A 19,933-nucleotide genomic window follows, 5' to 3' on the forward strand; every position below is an offset into this window, starting at 1 on the left:
CTGATCAACTTGCTACGCTTCTGAGTCTTGATCGTGTAAGGATACTTGTTGTCTATGAGAAGGTCAGAGAGCTCTCTATGCATCAAAAATATCTCAATTTATGTTTTGAAGATGAACGAACATCTTTCTTGTTTGGAACGACAAAAGGGTTAGTAATTAATAACAGAATTAAATTTTTTGGGTGAGCGATCCTTTTAATTTTGGACCTTTATTGAACCCACTTTCCCTCAGACAAATTAAAGAGAACAGACTGAATAAGTTGTCAACTATAAAGTCTTTTAATGACCATTACAGAGCGAAACGCAGTAAAGAGACTGGTACAACAACAAAAAAAATAAATAAATCTGGAACCAGGATTGTACATGTCAGTCAAAGCAGCTGGTATCTCAAGACATTCTGCTTCTTATACTGGTGTTACAGTTAAAGTGGACCCTCGACATTAGAGAAACGCAAACACAGGACAAGATCCTCATGTTTTTCAGTTCCCATTCAATAACCTGCAGACATTTCAGTTCTAAAGACACAGCTCCAGATCGAAATAAAAACTCTGAGTAAAAGAAAATGTAAATGTGCACCCGGTTTTATTTTTAAATACCATCCACACGCACCCCACTGCACATCTCAACAATGCAAAAAAAAAAAGAAAAAAAGAAAATCAAGGCACAAATATGAATACTGCAAAAATGTAACACTCTACACCTTACAGATCTGTAATGGTGAATAAATCATCTTTTAAAATTCTCTATTATTTCTTCTGGATATTTTTCAGACAGCGGAACAGGATGGGGCAGCTATGAGAGAGGTGGGTTAGGGGTGAAAAATGAGATGAATCCCAATTAGTAGACAGCACTGAACAAAGCTTCCTCAAAAGCTACGACTGACTAAACACCAGATCCAAACACACCAGAGCAGTCTCACCGGTATGTTTTACATGAAAAAATAAACAAAAAAAACAACACTCTTCAATATCAGGGGAACGGGCCGGCACTACACTACCAAAAAAAAATAAAAATAAAATAAACTTAACATTCAGTATTCATATTGCAACTCACCTTACTTTAAGAATAATGTATCATTTTCACTCCCAATCTGTGTATCCTAATAAAACCATTATGCTGTGGTGCAAAAGCTAATGATTAAATCGTAACAGCCCTATCTGACTTCGTATTGCAACATAAGACTAATCATTACTCTGTTAAAGTGCCTGCAAAAAAAAAAAAAAAAAACTGTGTGTTGTGAAGGTGGATTGATGCTTGTTGTTCATTTGAGCTTTCTGGAAACTAGTGCTCATAAGCCAAACTTGCCTCTTTGAAAGCCAACACCCAGTCTAAAATGCTTTTTTTTTTTTTACACTAAACAACACCTATTAAGTGGTTATATCTCATCGGATGCTTTAACACGAACACAGGGCGTAAACAAATAGCACATTTGACACCAACTTTGCTTATATAAATTTGTTGGCCCTGTGTTGTGGAAAAGCAAGGGTGAGGGTTTTTTCAGCTGTGTTTAATGTTACTCTACAGCAATCCTCTCACACTGGACTGCACATGAATGTGACACCATATATACACAAACTCACACGTCGCTCAAAGAGACTGGATCGAAAAGTTTAGATCGAGCTGATGTCCTAGAGCTACATTTCACTATCCAATGCTGAAAGATGAGAAGAGCGAAAGGGACAAGGAAAAGGAAAAGCAGACTTTGGCACCAGTAACCTCCATATCATATTCAGTATATTACATGACAATATTCTTCGATTCCTTGTCTGAGTTGGTCCAGTGGTTTTTTTGTAACCCGTAACCACAGTAAACAGGTCCGATTAGACCCAACTGTAAGTCAGATGGTTTAAGAAGAGACTGTAAACAACAGACTGGGCACTGGAGATCACGTCGGGGACACCATCAACGGGAGGAGACCGTACTGGTGTTAAGAAGACATCCACTCAGAAAAAGACAATGCAATCAGACGACCAAAGAGAAGCCATGGCTCATCTACACCTCAGAGACACGCAGATGGAAAGAACCAATAAAAAGCCTCGAAAGCAGGCACATAAATTGTTTTGTGAGGTGTGAGTGTAACTCAACTGTAAGTGACAGAAAGTACGATTAGTGTCGGCAACTATGTGAAATTCTCTGAGTGGACACACACAGACAGCATGAGAGGACACGAAACAGCATTTTTAGGACATATATATGATAACTTAAAATATACACCAACAAATTATGCAACATTTTTATAATATCGACAACACCAACAAATTAAAATTATATACAAAAGGCATACGTGTAGCAACAAAAAGTTTTCCAACAGCTTGTAACGCTCGAAACTTTAACAGCATAAAGTCGTCATGGCCCAAGTGTCCTCCGAATGCCATTCAAGAGCAACGGCGAGACGGCATCGCTCTCTCATCTCGGCCCTACCGGAGCGCAACGTCACCCAGTATTTCACACCAAGATCTACACACACACAAACAGTCAAAAACACACAGGTTGAGAGACACGCCAAACCCTGCGAAGGGCGTCTTGGCTTTAGCAGCTGCGAACCCAAATGACCACCAGGTCTTCCTGCGAATGACCTCTCGTAAAAACACCTCGCTATCGTTTCCATCGCATCTTCTTTCACTACTGTGGAGTGCACTTCAAAAGCGAGACATGAGAATGATTATGCTATTAACAAAAGCGAAGACAAACAAAACATTCAATATGACTGAAAAAAAAGGGAAGAAAAGAAAGGGAAAAACAAAAATCACGTAACAAAAAATAAATTAAGTGATGCAGCAAGTAATGATATATGTAGGTCATTTTTGATTCAGTTTCCTGCATTCTATGGTCATCGCTGATATTTTGTGTCCATCTGTCATGTTTCCTAAACCATTGAAGATATGTATAAAAAAAAAAAAAAAAATAATAATAATAATAATAATTATTATTATTAACAGAAAACAAAATCAACAAATAGCTGCCAAAAAGAAGAGTGTTCCACTGGAATCACAGCCGTCTTTTAGGGGACAAAGCTAAAGCATCATTTAAAAGGCCATATATTTACAGGGGAGTCTGGGTTATGCATGCAACTTGTTACAGCCTTCTGTATAGTCATGGGATTTGGGGGAGAAAAAAAAAAAAAAAAAAAACATAACACACCACCAAGGTGAAATGTGTATTGTAATACCAGAACAAAACGATCAGAAGTGAAGGATAGGTTTAAAATACATCCATTTAAACGGCCTTGACGTCTTCTAAACAATTTTGAAAAAAAAAAAAAAAGATATGTATAAAACAAATTCTAACAGAACATGACAAAACGTCTATTGGCGTCAAGAGTGCTGCTGCAATGTAACCAAGCTTTCTACAATGTAAGCACGGATGACTGGATCTACAGAGTTTGACAGCCTAGTAAATTAAATTAAGGCTTTGCAGTAAACATCTGATTTGTTGACGCTGGAACGCTCCAGCTTTTTTAAAATGTGTTGTGATCTGATTCGCTAAAGCCAGCATGGACATAGGAACATGCAATTAAACGCACTTTCACATATGATCCAGTAATCGCACATTTACACGCACACTCCCGTCACGCAACTAACTGTGCATTAGACAGGCCTCTGCCCTCCTTGCTTCTGTTTTTTAAGGGCATTTGGCATCGATACATCACATTTTTTGACTCGAGGGGTGGGGTGGGGTGGGGGGGGGGTCACAGCCTGTCAGTACTCTGCTATGGGGGCCAGCTCGGGATTCAGGTTGACCGTGATGTTCTTATACAGACTGCTCAGAGAGATCTCCGGAGAGTACTGCAGATTGTTCAAGCCGTCCAGATGCTGTCGTTCTTTAGAGTACCTCAGCAACTTGTACCTGAGGGGAGGGCGAGATGAACCAGGGGTTAGTGTGTCCTTGAGATAATCTGCTACAATACGCAAAGATATATGCATGTATGACCGCCGATATGTTTTTGTCACACGTAGGTCAACCCACTCTGGGTTACACAGAAACAGATGAATATAACTTTTGTTTAAGGTCAGATTAAGGTCATCGCCCCATCAAGCTCTTGCTATATGCGAGAATAATCTTTTTTTTTTTTTAATAAATCAAATAAACAATAAGTAGTAATAATACTGCTTAGTAGTACTTATTAGGGGTTCAAGCACGCAGTGCTGAAACCCTATTGTAATTGTTAGGATTTTTATTATTAGGGGTTCAAGCACGCAGTGCTGAAACCCTATTGTAATTGTTAAGATTTTTATTATTATTATTATTTTTCCGCCTTAAAACTGAACGTGCAGCCCAAACCGTAAGGCCTAGAGAGCTGAAACTTGGTCAGATGGTAGTAGTCTTGCTCGCTACTCAGATACAAAGAACCGGCCCAATCGGCCTAACGGGGGCGCTACAGCGCAAAAAACTAAAATTTTTGACATTTTTGGCCGTAAATCGTATACCGTTAGCCGTAGACTCAAAAACAAGGCATCGTTGCAATCCTTGGGTTAGCCCGAACAAAAGTGCACAGCTGCATTTTTTGCTCTACGACGCACCGTTTTCTCGCAAAATCGAGCTATATCCGAAACCTACTTTTGCGAACTAGTCCTAGGATTTTCAACCAATCGGAACGAAACCACTGCAGAAATATTCCCTGGACACTCAATATAAATAATTATCAAAAAAAAGTTGAAATTTCGATTCTTACGCGAAACAGTACGCCAAAAAGCGTCTATGCTAACGTTAGCCAAATGTTATTTTGACTATAACTCTTGAACGGAATGAGATATCTTGACCAAACTTGGTACACATATGTATGAGCTCAATCTTTGGTCAAATAAAAAAAAATTGCGCATCTCTGCCACTTGGGGGCGCAATAAGATTTAAAAAACACATAAATGGCTATAACTAGGCAACCGTTGGCTCGATCGACTTGAAAATTGGTATGCAGTGTCTTGGTCTGAAGGGGCACAAGTACCTATGAGGACATTTGCATATCTCAAAAAACATGGCTGCCATTGGCCAAACAATTTTAAGCACCTATTTGAAAGGGTTAACGGATGTTGTTCGGAACGAAACTCGCTGGGTACGTTCGACTCATGAACCTTAAGGTCTGTAAGAATTTTGAAAGAAATCGGCCACTAGTTGGCGCTAACGAGTTTTATGGCTCTGTAATCACGTGGTGTTTCACATATCAACACAATATGCATATCATTTGATAGATCTCCTCATAATGCACAACTTTGCCTCAAGAACCATTGCTGTCAATCAAATCGTTCAATTGTTATTCACAAATATGTTAAAAAACTACTTTTGCGAACTAGTCCTAGGTTTTTTGTCCGATCGGAACCAAACCACTGCAGTAATATTCTGTGGACTATCTAGATCAATAATTATCAAAAAAATGTTCAATTTTGTACTTTGGTTAGCGTTAAATGGGTAATTAAGAAAAGGGGTGTGGCCAAACATACCCCAAAGCCTATAAAACCTAAACGAAAACTCAAAACTTTATGAAACGTGGTGAGAACATGTAACAGGTAACTCTTAACAAGCATGCAAAGTTTCATGGAGATCGCACCATAGGTGGCGCTATAACAGTAGAAAAGGTCTCAAAACACAAGATTTATATGGTAAATGGCCTCAAATTGTTTGAAAATGCTCATATATTCACTCAAAAACACTAGATCTTCATATCATATGATAGATCTCCTCATTCTGAACAACTTTGCCTCTGGGACCAATGTTGTCAATAAAGCTGTTAATTAAATATTCAAGATTATTTCAAAAAGTTACTTTGGCAAACTAGTGATAGGGTATAAGCTGAAAATCAATAAAACCACTGAAGTACAATTCTCTAGACTCTGAAGGTCAATAATTATCAAAAACATGTTGAACAGTTGCATTTGGACAACTATAAACCAGTAATTTTATAATATGTTATTTGCATAGTGTACACTAAGGCCTATTAATACAAACAGAAAGCCCACAAATTATCAAAACTGTGTAAAATAATGCATAATTTCATTCTAAACAAGCATGCAAAATTTAAGAGAGATTGGTCAAAAAAAATAACAACACTATAACAGTTATATTTAAAAACACAGTGTTGCTTGAGTAAATGCAATTTAGAACCACTAGATGGCAGCGGGAGACCACTAATGGGCTCATTCAGCAAAGTTGAACAGTACTGTTGAAAGGATTCATTAATTCATGCCAAAACATAAAAAAAAATTAACTGTTATAACATTTTAAATCTCATTGAGTCAATGTTTTCCATTTTGTTCATACAGATATATCAGTTTTTACAATTTTGCCACATTGTGATTACAGTTTAACCTGAAAATGACATCTAAACTGTTAAAAACTAGTTTAATCATTTAATTTCAGTGTTTGTGTCTGTCTGCCAGCCTATTCTTCATTTTGGATGTCTTTAACTGTCATCCATGCATCCAGGTTAGCCAAGACCACCTCAGAGGCCTTAAATGCTTGAACCCCGTAAAATGCTGCTTGCAGCTTTAATTATTATTATTATTCTTCTGCCCTAGAACTGAACGTGCAGCCCAAACCGTAAGGCCTAGAGACTTGAAACTTGGTCAGATGATAGAGCTCAATTTGGGGAGAACCTATCAAAGTCTCAGCCCAATTGGCCAATAGGGGGCGCTACAGTGATCGAAAATGCGTTTTTGCTAATAGCTCCTAAACCGCTTGTGATAGAGCCAAAAATTTTACATTTCTGGAATCCGTGGGTCATGCAAAATTAAAAACGGTCACTCTGAATTTGGGTCTAGGAGGCCTCGTTTTTTCGCAAACTTGACGTATGTCCAAAACCTACTTTTGCGAACTAGTCCTAGGTTTTTCACCCAATCTGAACCAAACCACTGCAGAAATGTTCTCTGTCCAGTGAATATCAATAATTATCAAAAAAAAGTAGAAATTTCGACTCACTGTCGTAATGGGATGCCAAAATGTTCGAAAGTCGAGGACCAATTTTACGCAACAGGCTATAACTCATGAATGAAATGAGATATCTTAACCAAACTCGGTATACATATCTATGAGCTCAATCTTTGGTCAAATAATAAAAATTGCACACCTCTGCCACTTGGGGGCGCTATAAAAAGAAAAAACACATAAATGGCTATAACTAGGCAACCATTGACTCGATCGACTTGAAAATTGGTATGCAGTGTCTTGGTCTGAAGGGGCACAAGTACTTATGAGGACATTTGCATATCTCAAAAAACATGGCTGCCATTGGCCAAATAATTTTAAGCACCTATTTGAAAGGGTTAACGGATGTTGATCGGAACGAAACTCACTGGGTACGTTCGACTCATGAACCTTAAGGTCTGTAAGAATTTTGAAAGAAATCGGCCACTAGTTGGCGCTAACGAGTTTTATGGCTCTGTAATCACGTGGTGTTTCACATATCAACACAATATGCATATCATTTGATAGATCTCCTCATAATGCACAACTTTGCCTCAAGAACCATTGCTGTCAATCAAATCGTTCAATTGTTATTCACAAATATGTTAAAAACCTACTTTTGCGAACTAGTCCTAGGTTTTTTGTCCAATCGGAACCAAACCACTGCAGAAATATTCTGTGGACTCTCTAGATCAATAATTATTTAAAAAATGTTGAATTTTGTCCTTTGGTTAGCTGTAAGAGGGTAATTTAGAAAAAGGGGTGTGGCCAAACATACCCCAAAGCCTATAAAACCTAAAGGAAAACTCAAAACTTTATGAAACTAAGTGAAATCATGTAACAGGTGACTCTTAACAAGCATGCAAAGTTTCATGGAGATCAGACCATAGGTGGCGCTATAACAGTAGAAAAGGTCTCAAAACACAAGATTTATATGGTAAATGGCCTCAAATTGTTTGAAAATGTTCATATATTCACTCAAAAACACTAAATCTTCATATCATATGATAAATCTCCTCATTCTGAACAACTTTGCCTCTGGGACCAATGTTGTCAATAAAGCTGTTAATTAAATATTCAAGATTATTTTAAAAAGTTACTTTGGCATACTTGTGATACGGTTTAAGCTGAAAATCAATAAAACCACTGAAGTACAATTCTCTAGACTCTGAAGGTCAATAATTATCAAAAACATGTTGAACAATTGCATTTGGGCAACTATAAACCAGTCATTTTATAATATGTTCTTTTCATAGTGCACACAAAGGCCTATTAATACAAACAGAAAGCCCACAAATTATCAAAACTGTGTAAAATAATGCATAATTTCATTCTAAACAAGCATGCAAAATTTAAGAGAGATTGGGCAAAAAAAAAAATAACACTATAACAGTTATGTTTAAAAACACAGTGTTGTTGGAGTAAATGCAATTTATAACCACTAGATGGCAGCGGAAGACCACTAATGGGCTCATTCAGTAAAGTTGAACAGTACTGTTGAAAGGATTCATGAATTCATGCCAAAACATTAAAAAATGAACTGTTATAACATTTTAAATCTCATTGAGTCAATGTTTTCCATTTTGATCATACAGATATATCAGTTTTTAAAATTTTGCCACATTATGATTACAGTTTAACCTGAAAATGACATCTAAACTCTTAAAAAGAAAAGACTTGCAATAAGTTTATTATCACCTATCACTTATTTCAAATACCTATATCTGCAACAAAATGTTTGTGCATGTATATGTGTGTCTTTGTTTGTGTGTGTGTGTGTGTGTGTGTGTGTGTGTGTGTGTGTGTGAGAGCATATGCTTATAGAGTATACATATATTAGTCTAATCATTTACTTTCAGTGTGTGTGTCTGTCTGTTAGCCTGTTCTCCATTTTGGATGTGTTTAACTGTCATCCATGCATCCAGGTTGGCTCAGACCACCTCAGAGGCCTTAATGTGCTTGAACCCCGGTAAATGCTGCTTGCAGCTTTAATTATTATTGTTATTATTATTATTATTATTAAGACTTATTTATAATAAGCCTTTTTTGTTGATTTTTCCATGACTGTTAAAAAAATTATTTGAATGTATTAGGCCTCTACTTTGGACATTGTTTGTGGTAATTATATTATATAACATAACCAATCAAAAGTTTGGGGTTGGTAAGATTTAAAACTTTTTTAAAAATGGTCTCTTTTAACCGAAGCAGCATTTATTTTAAAAATAAATAAATAAATAAAAATAGCGAAACAAAGTAATATTTTCGAAATATAAATACATTTTCCTTGAGAATCCTTTAAAAATCTTTCTAATTTGCAGATTTGCTTCTTATAATCAAGGATGCAACTAAATGCTTACTATTTTGTTGAAATCATAATATACTTTTTAGCATTGTTCAATGAATAAAGGTCGAAGGGACTACATTTATTTGAAATACTGTTTTTTGTAAACAAACATTTTTACAGCCATTTTTGGCCAATTTAATGCATCGCTGCTCCCTAAAAGAATCAAGTTCTTAAAAAAAAAAAAAAAAAAAAAACACTTATCTTAAACTTTTGAAAGGTAGTTTATTTTCGTTAATATATTAGTACAAATTTCCCCTAGTGTCTATGTATGTGTGTGCGCACTGACCTCCCCAGAAACTGCACCTCTCCTCTGTGGTGATGGGGGATAGATTTGTATTTCCCAATATCACCTTCTGGCCTGGTCACATTAAAACCTGCGTAATGTACCCTGAGAACAAGAAACCCACCCACACACACACACACACACACACATTTGTGTTACATATGCATATTTGTTTATGATAACATGATTACTTTAAACAGCATCATGCATGGAGAAGCAAAAATAGCTGGTTGTACAAAAGTAACTGGACAGTTATACAAGACTTCTAATACTAATTAAACACAACTGACCTGTTCCAGAGGTCATCGTCCTCTCCGCCCCAGCCCCAGAATGCATTGGGAAAGCCATTGATCTTGAGGAATTGTTCAACAGTAAGTCCACTGACTCCACCGAAAAACTCAGTGTAGGGAAGACTGAAAACACAAACACCCAACACTTAGCAAACTAAACTACAAATATGACGTCTTGTGTAAAACATTCTTAAAAAAAAAAAGGAAAAGAGGAAAATAAAAAGAAGAAGCATAAACCTTACCATCAGAAATCACTTGAAAGCAATAGGCAACAAAAAAAAGCCCTTTAATAGCACAGACTGTCAGACTATGTCACACGGTGATAAGATACAGCACACAGTTGCAGATTCCGCAAAGCAGTTTTGGTTTCAACCAGAATATGTACAGAGGAACAACCATCCTTTCAAACTTAACCAAGGCAAAGCTGCACCGCACGGCCTTTAATCAGTCCTTGGTCACATACAAAACAAGGGTAAATTCTCACACTTTTGAGAGGCAATTAGAGCTGCGTTTGTACCTCATTACACAAATGACATAATCTGCATAACAAATAGTCCTAAAGGCTGCATGTCCCTAAAGCTTTTCAGTCCTACCTTACATCAAAGTTCTATGAACTGCTGTGAATAACCAAAAAAAAAAAAGATGATGAACCACACCCTTGCATTTGCTGTTTACTACAGACACAATACAGCAGGAAGTGAATTTAAGCAACTGTAGGATTCTGTAGGTCCCTAACATCTACAAAAAAACATGTTAGGTTTCCTGAGGGCCATCAAAATGATTTGGACAGACATTATGGATTGGATGAATGAGAAAAGGGGTATTGTTTTAAATGTAAAGAAGAAAGAGTGTCTTAACTACGTATGGAGACAATGATGACCAAACAAGCTAAATAGAACATTACTTTCTTTAGAAACACAACAGCTAAATAAAAAGTGCATTCAAATCAATGCAAAAAAAAAACTGAATATTCAACAGCACAAGTGTAGCATGCTAGGTTTTTCTTAACCAAGTCAAAGATTACATCTTGTGGAAGTGACACTGCAACATACATCAAATCTAAAGAGAACTAAGAAGAAAAACATCACAAAAATGACACTGTAGGTGAATTGTGAAACTCCATTTTGATACATTTGGTGCCATTTAAGGTTAAGCCTTAAATACCATTGACTATATGTGACCCTGGACCACAAACCCAGCCTTAAGTCGCTGGGGTATATTTTTTAGCAATAGCCAAAATTACACTGTATGTGTCAAAATTATTGATTTTTATTTTATGATGTAAAGATCATGTTCCATGAAGATATTAAAGTAAGTAAATTTCCTACTGTAAATTAGGGGTGCGCGATTAATCAAAATCATCATAAAATTATGATTTGAGCATGCACGATTTCTAAATCGCTCTATAGCACAATTTTCCGCAGCACTGACCTCCCCGCAGTATGCTAGCCGATCCAATCAGAATGCAGCATGCCTAAATGGAACAAAACAGACTGGGGATATGCCTACGTAACTCCAGGTTCATACACTCTGTGATGCGTAGTTTTTCCACACGTTTTAAGTGCGTGCACTCGCTGCAGGCGAGAGCAGCGTGTATCTGAGCACGTGCGTCTGGTTTTGTGACAGAACAGAGGAAATCTGTGCGCGAGCAGAGAGAGTCGCACTCATGCATTATTTTACCGTGTTTTCGCGTTGAAATAATGCGCTCTCTCTACTGCTTCTGCACCACATACACACTGCAGACAATATAATGTAAGACCAATGCATGGCAAAGAAGAAAAATTTTATTATTATTATATTATTATTATTATTATTATATATACATATTATGTATATATTGTATATATTTATGATATTATTTATTTGCCATATGTCTAGACATTGTCACACCTTTACTTAGTGATTGCAAAGCTCTAATTGGTTTTCTTTAGGAAATGTTTAAAATTCATACTGAATGCATTTATGACTAAAGCATGTCTGTGTGTCAAAATCGTGATTAAAATCGAAATCGCAAAATTCAAAGAAATCGCGATGGTTTTTTTTGTTCATATTGCACAGCCCTACTTTAAATATATCAAAACTTAATTTTTGTTTAGTATTGCACTGCTATGAATTCATTTGGACAAAGGCGATTTTCTCAGTATTGTTTTTTTTTTTTTTTTGCACCCTCAGATTCCAGATTTTGAAATAATTGTATCTCGGCCACATATTGTCCGATCCTAATAAACCACACATCAGTTTATTTATATAAAATTGACACTTAAGACTGGTTTTGTGGTCCAGGGTCACATATTTCCAACAGGTTTTGGAAATCTAGACCAGTTTTTGGTTGAATGAATTTAAACATTACAGATTGTTTTTCTCTTTGGTTCAGTGAATAGGTTAATTTTTAGATCAATTGGAAAGATAAAACCTCACAAAACACACCAACCAACTAACCACAAACACTGTATATTAGGATCTTCAAGGATCTACAGGATGATGTCATACAAGTTTATACACTCACACAAGACCCCAAAAAAACCTCTAACACCACTAGAATCGATGAAAACATTCAAATTTTTAAATAGACACTTTGAAAACAAACTGAACTCAACTTAGCTGCATTCAAAACCTTGAACATCAATAGCTGGGCAGTAAATAAATAAATGAGGAAAATAAATGTTAAGCAATCAGAAAAATGACAAAAACAAAGGGTGAAAGTAATTAAAATAGAAGAGAATGAAGTTAAACGGCATCAGTGATGACTAACTTACATGTACATGTACTTGTCAAGCTTGGCGGCAAAGTGTCGAGGCATCTGACCACAGCCGTAATAATTTCGGTCGTTTTCTGGGATGTGATCGACGTCGTGAAACACCACACAGTCCCAGTCCAGGTCTTTCATGGCCTCTTTAAAGCCCACATTAAACAGCATGGCACGGTTAAACGGCTGAGTACCCGCCTGAAAGCACAGGATTTAAAAATAATGATTTTTCTCAATCATTGGTACATGATGGGTTTCCTAAAGGGCCTGTGGTACTGCATCAAAATAGTGAATGTGCGCACCTGTTCAATGACATAAAAGGCAAACTGCAAGCGTTGACGTTGGAGCATAGGGACGAGGTGCTGAAAGAGAATGGGAAGATGCTCGTGCCGATTCCTAAAGGGGATTAAAATGGCCACCTGAGAGAGAGAGCAAGAGAGAAAACCACAAAACCTGTCATGCTGATGTGCTCAATGGCCTTTTTTGATAATGTAACTACAACAATGTCACACCTTCCAGCGGGGTTTGCAATCTTTGGGCTTCCAGTGGCCTCCGAATTGAATGTCCAGATGTTTGAGCTTCAGTTCAGTCTCCTCCATAGGAACCTCGGTCATGTTCACTTCCATCTGACCCTCTGCAAGGAAAAACAACAAGAAATGAAGCAAAAAAAACAAACTTGAAAAAGTGTGAAGACGCCCAAAAATTTACACTCAATTTGACAGGGGTGCCTCACACAGAGACAAATAATATAAAAAAATAAAACCAAGTATATTAAACCAGAGAAGTCTAGATTAAAAAGCCAAGTAGCTAGAGAGATTTTAGAGAGTCAGTATACGCACACTCCCCAAACAAAGGCTTTTTATGCTGCCTTCTAAGACCATTTAGAATGCCTTCTTTTGACCAAAAGCTAAAGAAGCACCAGATGTATCCATGCAAGTTTAGCAAAAAATATAAATAATGGTTGAGTTATAAAAGAAAAATGTCTCTGAATAAGTACTTCTTTTAAATAAGTATTTGATTTTAAAACGGTAAAAAAAAAAAAGTTCTATAAAGTATGAATGTAATCTAGACATACTAAATTCATCGTGCTGTCATTGTCATGTGACCTGCCAGGTTCATTGTTTCATTGATTTCCGTAACTTCTCTGCTGTGGCCTCATGGGATAGAAAAGTGCCCACCAAATGCCCACTTCAAAATCTCACCAGAAATAATAATGATTTGAGTACTTTTTTGCAAACTATTTTATGAATACAGTGAATTCTACTGTGTTGGTAACTATGCATTTTCAGAGCCAAAGCAGCAAACTAGTTTAGCCAGTATTTGTTCCCTTTAGTGCATTTGGATGCTTATTTCAATATTGCATCATTAGCAGAGCACAGAGCAAAACCAAACAATATTCAAATCATTTCTGAGCCAAATTAACAAAGGCATTGTTTAGCTCAAGACACTTACTCATAGAAGGTAACCGTTCGGGACAGGGCAGGTTCTGAGCATATGTGAAGTTCTCAGGGAGGTATGTGGTTGGCTGAGCGATGTACTCGCTAGAGTTATTTCCATCTGGATAATCTGTTCAAATAAAGACAGACAGATACACAGAGTTTATTTTCCATAGTATGACTTATTTATCAGTAAAACAATATTCGTTGAGATAAAAGGTGGGACGGCACTTGATTTTATCCACTGGGAATTGATTGGACGGTGAAGAATTTGAATAAGAGTGTCAATAGCTCTTTGGTCATTGGTTAATAGTGCACACATTTAAAGACTATGCACTAGGGGTGGGCGATATCTCGATATTTAAAATATATCGAGATATTTTTTAAACACGATATGGATTTTGACATATCGTATATATCGATATATTGTTTATATTCTGATTCCGCCACTTTGCTTGTTTGCCTTCTATATTCCCTGTGCTGTGCTCGCCCCCGCTCGCTAGCCCCCCGCCTCCTTGCTTTTGTCCCTTCTCACCTCGCGTGTAGAGAACTAGTCAAAAAAAAAAAAGACAACTGGCTCCATTATATGGAGATACTTCAGTTTTAAGGCGTAGGGCGAACGGCAGGCAGATGTCTACTGTAGGGCCCAATGAAACGCGGACGGAATCGCGGAATCCAGTCATAAAAATGGAATTTACAGTTTAACGGGGAATGTCACGGAATTGGTCAAATTTTAAATGAATTAATCAAAAGTCGGTCATGCACTTACATCAAATCGCGAAATGGACTAATATCTGCAAATATTAACCCGGAAAAGTCTATTTAAATATGAATCCTGCATGTTCTGCGTGTCTGTGTCAACGAATGGAGCAGAAGCGCGTCTTCATTCATTAAACACACGGAAGCGCGTGATGCTCACGCTGATTTCAGCGTCTTTCCTATCACTGATAAAGATGTGAACACATGAGGAACATCTCCAGAACTGCACTGAGAGTCACTTCATGAGCATCTGACCGTCTGATTTGAGTAAAACTACCCTCATATATCACATCATAGACTGTAGTATCACATACACAGAACTGTAAAGGTAAACCCGTCAAAATAAAAGTATTTGACAGAAATCTATCACTATTGTTCAGCAGAATGTACATAGCCCACTACTACTATTATTAAAATGAAACGAACATAATTTTATAAGGAATAATCACACAACATTTCTCCCATGTTTTATTTTTAATAGTAAATCCCCTTTGTTTACCAAAAAATAAAGTTTGCTTAATTTTAAATAATTAAAAGATAAATTAAATGAATGTTTTATGCCTTCATTTGATAATCAGAAAAATGTAAATACACAGAATTTCTGAAGGGAAAAAAACATTTCACATAAGGCTATTTTAAGAATTGTTTTTAACTAATTAAGTTGTTTTTATGCATTTAAATAATTGCACATGCTAAAACACAGAATTAGGTAACAATAAAACATATGGTGAAGAAAAAAATAAAATGTTTCATAGGCCCCTTAACATGTAATATTTGCCATATTTGTTTTTGCAGTAGTTTTTTGGGGGTTATTTTTCCTGTAAAGATATCGAGATATATATCGTATATCGAGATATAGCAAAATATATCGAGATATATTTTTTGCTCCATATCGCCCAGCCCTACTATGCACTACATAAAGCAAACAATTAAGTATACCCCAGCCTTTGCAAAAGTATTCAGCTTCAAAATCAGTCTGGCCGATGTTTCTATGAAAGGACGTTCAGTCTTACCTGTGCCGTTGAGAGTACCGTTCTTATTGGTGTATAGCCTGATCATGTGACCAATGGTCCGCACATTGTCTCGTAACATGATACCCTGAGCCTGTACCATAAAGAAATATGTGTTGACTGAAACAAAGAGAGAGAGAGGAGGTGTAATGAATTTCCCAATTGACGTAAGGAGGAAACAAAACAGTTTGTAATCAAATATGTCATCATAACAGAAATATGCAAATTTCCACAACAACTGTAACCGGACAGCTAGATTGAAGGCTTTTGTTTTGAATCTCTTCCTCTCAAATAAAAGCTTTTAAGAGCAGCATTGTGAGAATGGCAAATGTTGAAACTACAAGCTCCTATCATTGTAAGCACCAGTGGCTGTCTGTGGTGTAGTCTTGGTTCTTGTCAGTATAATGCTGTTTTAATTTAACTACGACACAAAGGTTGGGTCAGCATTCCTGGTTCCACATATGAGGAGAAATGAACCGAGATCAGCAGAATGTCTACTATAGGTATGGATGGAGTTTCAACATCCTGTCTGATAGGAAGAACTATATAAGCACGTAAATGTAAACTCATGGCATGTGTTTTCACCAATCTAAATGAGAACATCTTTTGGTAACTGCATATAAGGGACAAAATTTAGACATATATAACAACATAATTATTGTATTACAACAATAATCTGTTCTTCTCGCCTGTAAATTTCTAGTGATAGGCCATACATTAGATGACATTTATATATTTGAACATTATCAGCAGTGCCCAATAACCACAACAAACAATTAACAGAAGACAGAAATGCAAGTGCTAATGCACAGCCCTCTAATATTTTACAGAAATATGGTTTAAAGTGAAAGCACTATTTGTATCAATGCTCTGCGCCTATCACATATAAACTGTATTTTGGTTTTAATTCAAATTAAATAAATGCATGTGTCAAAAGTGGCCAAAAGTATACAGACATTAAACACCACAACCATTTTTGATTATTTACCATTTCATTTCAAACCCATGAGCATTAATAAGGAGTTTGTCCCTTTTTTGCTGCAATAACAGCAATTCTAAAATATAAATTATTGTAATACATAGTCTAGAAATGAAAAAGGTAAGGGTTTATTTGAGGGTCATATCTGTGTGTGTGTGTGTGTATATATATATATATATAAGCTTCGCTGTGTGGAAACTGCACAACAGCATGTAGATTCCCAGTGCTGACACAAATCTTCAAGTTAGAATATAAACAGCAGCCATTAACGGTAGAAAAAAAATAACTCCAAGCCTAGGGACAAGAAAGAAACTCACACACACACACACACACACACACACACACACACACACACACACACACACACACTGGTTCTTCCTAACCGCCCAGAGCTCTTCATACATTAGACACAGTCCAGTGAAGGCCGGTCAAACAACGGTAAGGAAAAAACATTACCTTTCTTGGGCACTGATTATACAAACACAGCAAGAGCAATTAAACCGTATTTGGCTGCGTGTTGTCGGTACAGTGGCATGTGTTGGAGGGTTGCCTGGATTTCTAGATAAAGATTTTAGCACAGAAACCGAAAGAGAGAGTGACCCGTTTCATGTTCCACAAATCATCACAAAACTGTGATCGCCAAGAAGCCTGTGAAATGCCTTATTTCTCCAAAAGTCTACAGGGACAACAACAGTCAGGTAGAAGTTAGATATTACAGCTCGTTATAAGCAACTTAAGATTTGAGTAGACATTCAGTTCAGCAAGTCACGGCAAACTATGAGAGCGTCCCAATATAAGAGAGTGCACTTTCATGACTATTCAACACTTAAAATAAAAATAAAGAAAGTGCATCAAGTCTTGATTTCTTGCCAACAATTGTGCTTTAGTATGACAGTCAACATGACATAGGCTATCATTTTGCCTTTACATTGTTTATTTAATATTAAATTTAAAGTTAATCTATTCTAAATATATAAAAACAAACGTAAATACGAAACTACATGTAAAGTTGTAGGCTAACCAAACTTAAACTTAACAGCATTTAATATGAAGTTTAACTATAATCATTTTTATTTAATAGTAAATAACATGCAATTATGTGCCCAAGAACATCACATTATCTTCTTATGTACAATATTTTAGCAATAAACATTTTTCAAGTATACTACTTTGCGTTATAGAAACCATATGCTAATAAGCAACCATACACGGTTATAGCGATGTTTACTGTATTCTACTTCACTGATAAATTTCCGTTATTTTTAAAACTGTGGTAAATTAGGCTGATAAGGGGAAAAACGTAACTTAACATCATGAAGTTTATGATCCAACAAGAGCCAACTGAGCTTTACCTGAACACAGTAAGGGCCCATAATTCAATACACCTCAAATACACAAACTTGGACAGAATAGTTGTTGGCTTAGGAGGGCGTAAACCTAGCAATAAACCACTTAATGGTGGATTCAGTGGCCAAATCTGATTTAATGGTGGGTTCTAAACACATCGGCTGCGTCCCAAAACCTAGTGAGCTGCCTAACCAGACAGCATTGTTTCTCTTTACAGAATCACAGTATAATGGCTGTTGAGTCAGTCAGCTCGATGGAGTTTTAAACACAGTCTGTCACTAGCGATTGTTTGTGAGGTGATGATCAGTATCTGAAGTCAGTGATGAATGAAACACGGTTAACACGTTGAATAACACGAGACACATGAGCTGTCTAGAGTCACTCACCTATCCCGGGAGCCGCATAGATGAAGTAGAGGCAGGTCGTGGACATGGAGAAGAAAAAGATGAAGGCCATTAAGGAGCGGTTGGACAACCGCATCAGCCGCCTCCACTTCCACATTTTATCTCGGCTACTAGCTATCCGTCACTCCCATAAAAACGCGCAGATCGGAGAAAAGAGACGCAGTTGGGCGCGGTGAAACGGTCATCCGTGGGAAACGCGGTGCTAAATCAGGCTGCTGGTAAAGTCCGCATCGTTCATTCAGCGGGATGCAAGGCCGCAGTGCTCGCTCGCTCTCTCAACAAAGTAGAGAAATTTCCAGATCAAAAAATAAATAAATAATAAAACTCGCTACATCAAACGGCGCCGGGGCTCGGCGTGCGGTCAACGCGGGGCATGTTGTTCGGTGCTGCTGCTGGTTCAGTGTTCCGGTGTGTCTCTAGTGAGCGCAGACACGCCTCGTCGCGTTGATGATGATTATGATGATGATTGTAAATGATGAAGGGAGTGAAAGTGATGATGATGATGAGGGACCTGCCCTTCCTCCTTCTCCTCCTCTCTCTCTGTGAAAAATCCCCCACGCTCCAGCGATCAGTCCTCCGAGAGGGCGGCGTGAAAAGGCGCCGGAGCCGCAGAGGACACCGCGGTGACCGGGATGGGAGCGGGAGAGGCGAGCGAAACGTGACGGGACTCGACCGGGATTCCTTAGATTTCAGTTCTGCTGTCGGTGCAGGTGCAGACACCGTTTCCGGTAGGCGTGACCCACAAAATGGCTCGCAGTGAGTGGCGTCATGATGGTTCATGCTTAAGGAATGTTTTCAAAATAAAAGTCTCGACCGGCCACTGAAGTTGCGCAAAAGCATCCAACATTAGATTAAAAACAAGGACAGAAATACATAAAAATGAATGCTGTCAAACGATTAATCCAAAATAATATGTTTTTATAACATATGTGTGTGTGTGTGCTGTCTATATTTATTCTGTATATATTTATTATGTATATGTGTTTTGTGTATGTTTATTACGTATATATAAATACACACACATGCATGTCTATATTTCAGAAGATAATTGGTGTTTATATATTAAACATATTTATGTAGAATCTAAATTATATGAATATGAATATAGACATGTAAATACATGTAAATATTTTCAAAATATATGCTGTATGTAAGTGTATTTATATATACGTAATAAACATAAACAGAGTTATATAAAAATATAACTAATTTATAATCTAAGCTAAACATCCACTGACAGAGGTGCTTAAGAATATTATATATATATATATATATATATATATATATATATATATATATATATATATATATATTAGTATATAATATTATATAAGGACACAAGAAGCCTAAAATATTTGCATTTCAGCTACTGTTTTCCAACTTTTGACAGTTCTGTCTCTAACAGAAAAACCTGCTTATACACAATTCCTTGAAGATTATTT

The 19,933-nt window shown here is 36.9% G+C and overlaps 1 protein-coding gene across 1 annotated transcript; it reads right to left on the bottom strand.

Moving 5' to 3' along the window:
• Positions 1 to 255: 255 nt before the first annotated feature.
• Positions 256 to 19,304, bottom strand: LOC127983997 (beta-1,4-galactosyltransferase 6-like). Its single transcript, XM_052586445.1, has 9 exons — positions 18,474 to 19,304; positions 15,765 to 15,881; positions 14,009 to 14,122; positions 13,069 to 13,190; positions 12,859 to 12,975; positions 12,567 to 12,754; positions 9,811 to 9,933; positions 9,524 to 9,625; positions 256 to 3,845 (listed from the first exon to the last, which is right to left on the bottom strand). Exons 1-9 carry the CDS (start codon positions 18,586 to 18,588, stop codon positions 3,698 to 3,700), a joined length of 1,146 nt encoding a protein of 381 aa, XP_052442405.1. The 5' UTR covers positions 18,589 to 19,304; the 3' UTR covers positions 256 to 3,697.
• Between the last annotated feature and the right edge of the window lie 629 nt (positions 19,305 to 19,933).

This window comes from Carassius gibelio, chromosome B20, assembly GCF_023724105.1.
Source record: "Carassius gibelio isolate Cgi1373 ecotype wild population from Czech Republic chromosome B20, carGib1.2-hapl.c, whole genome shotgun sequence".
Lineage (NCBI taxonomy): Eukaryota > Metazoa > Chordata > Actinopteri > Cypriniformes > Cyprinidae > Carassius > Carassius gibelio.

Coding starts and splice junctions, on each gene's coding strand:
- LOC127983997 (XM_052586445.1), bottom strand. CDS start 18,588: ATGTGGAAGTGGAGGCGGCTGATGCGGTTGTCCAACCGCTCCTTAATG. Junction 12,755..12,858: donor CCTTTTATGTCATTGAACAG/GTGCGCACATTC, acceptor CTGTGCTTTCAG/GCGGGTACTCAGCCGTTTAA. Junction 9,934..12,566: donor CTTGACAAGTACATGTACAT/GTAAGTTAGTCA, acceptor TTGTGTTTTCAG/TCTTCCCTACACTGAGTTTT.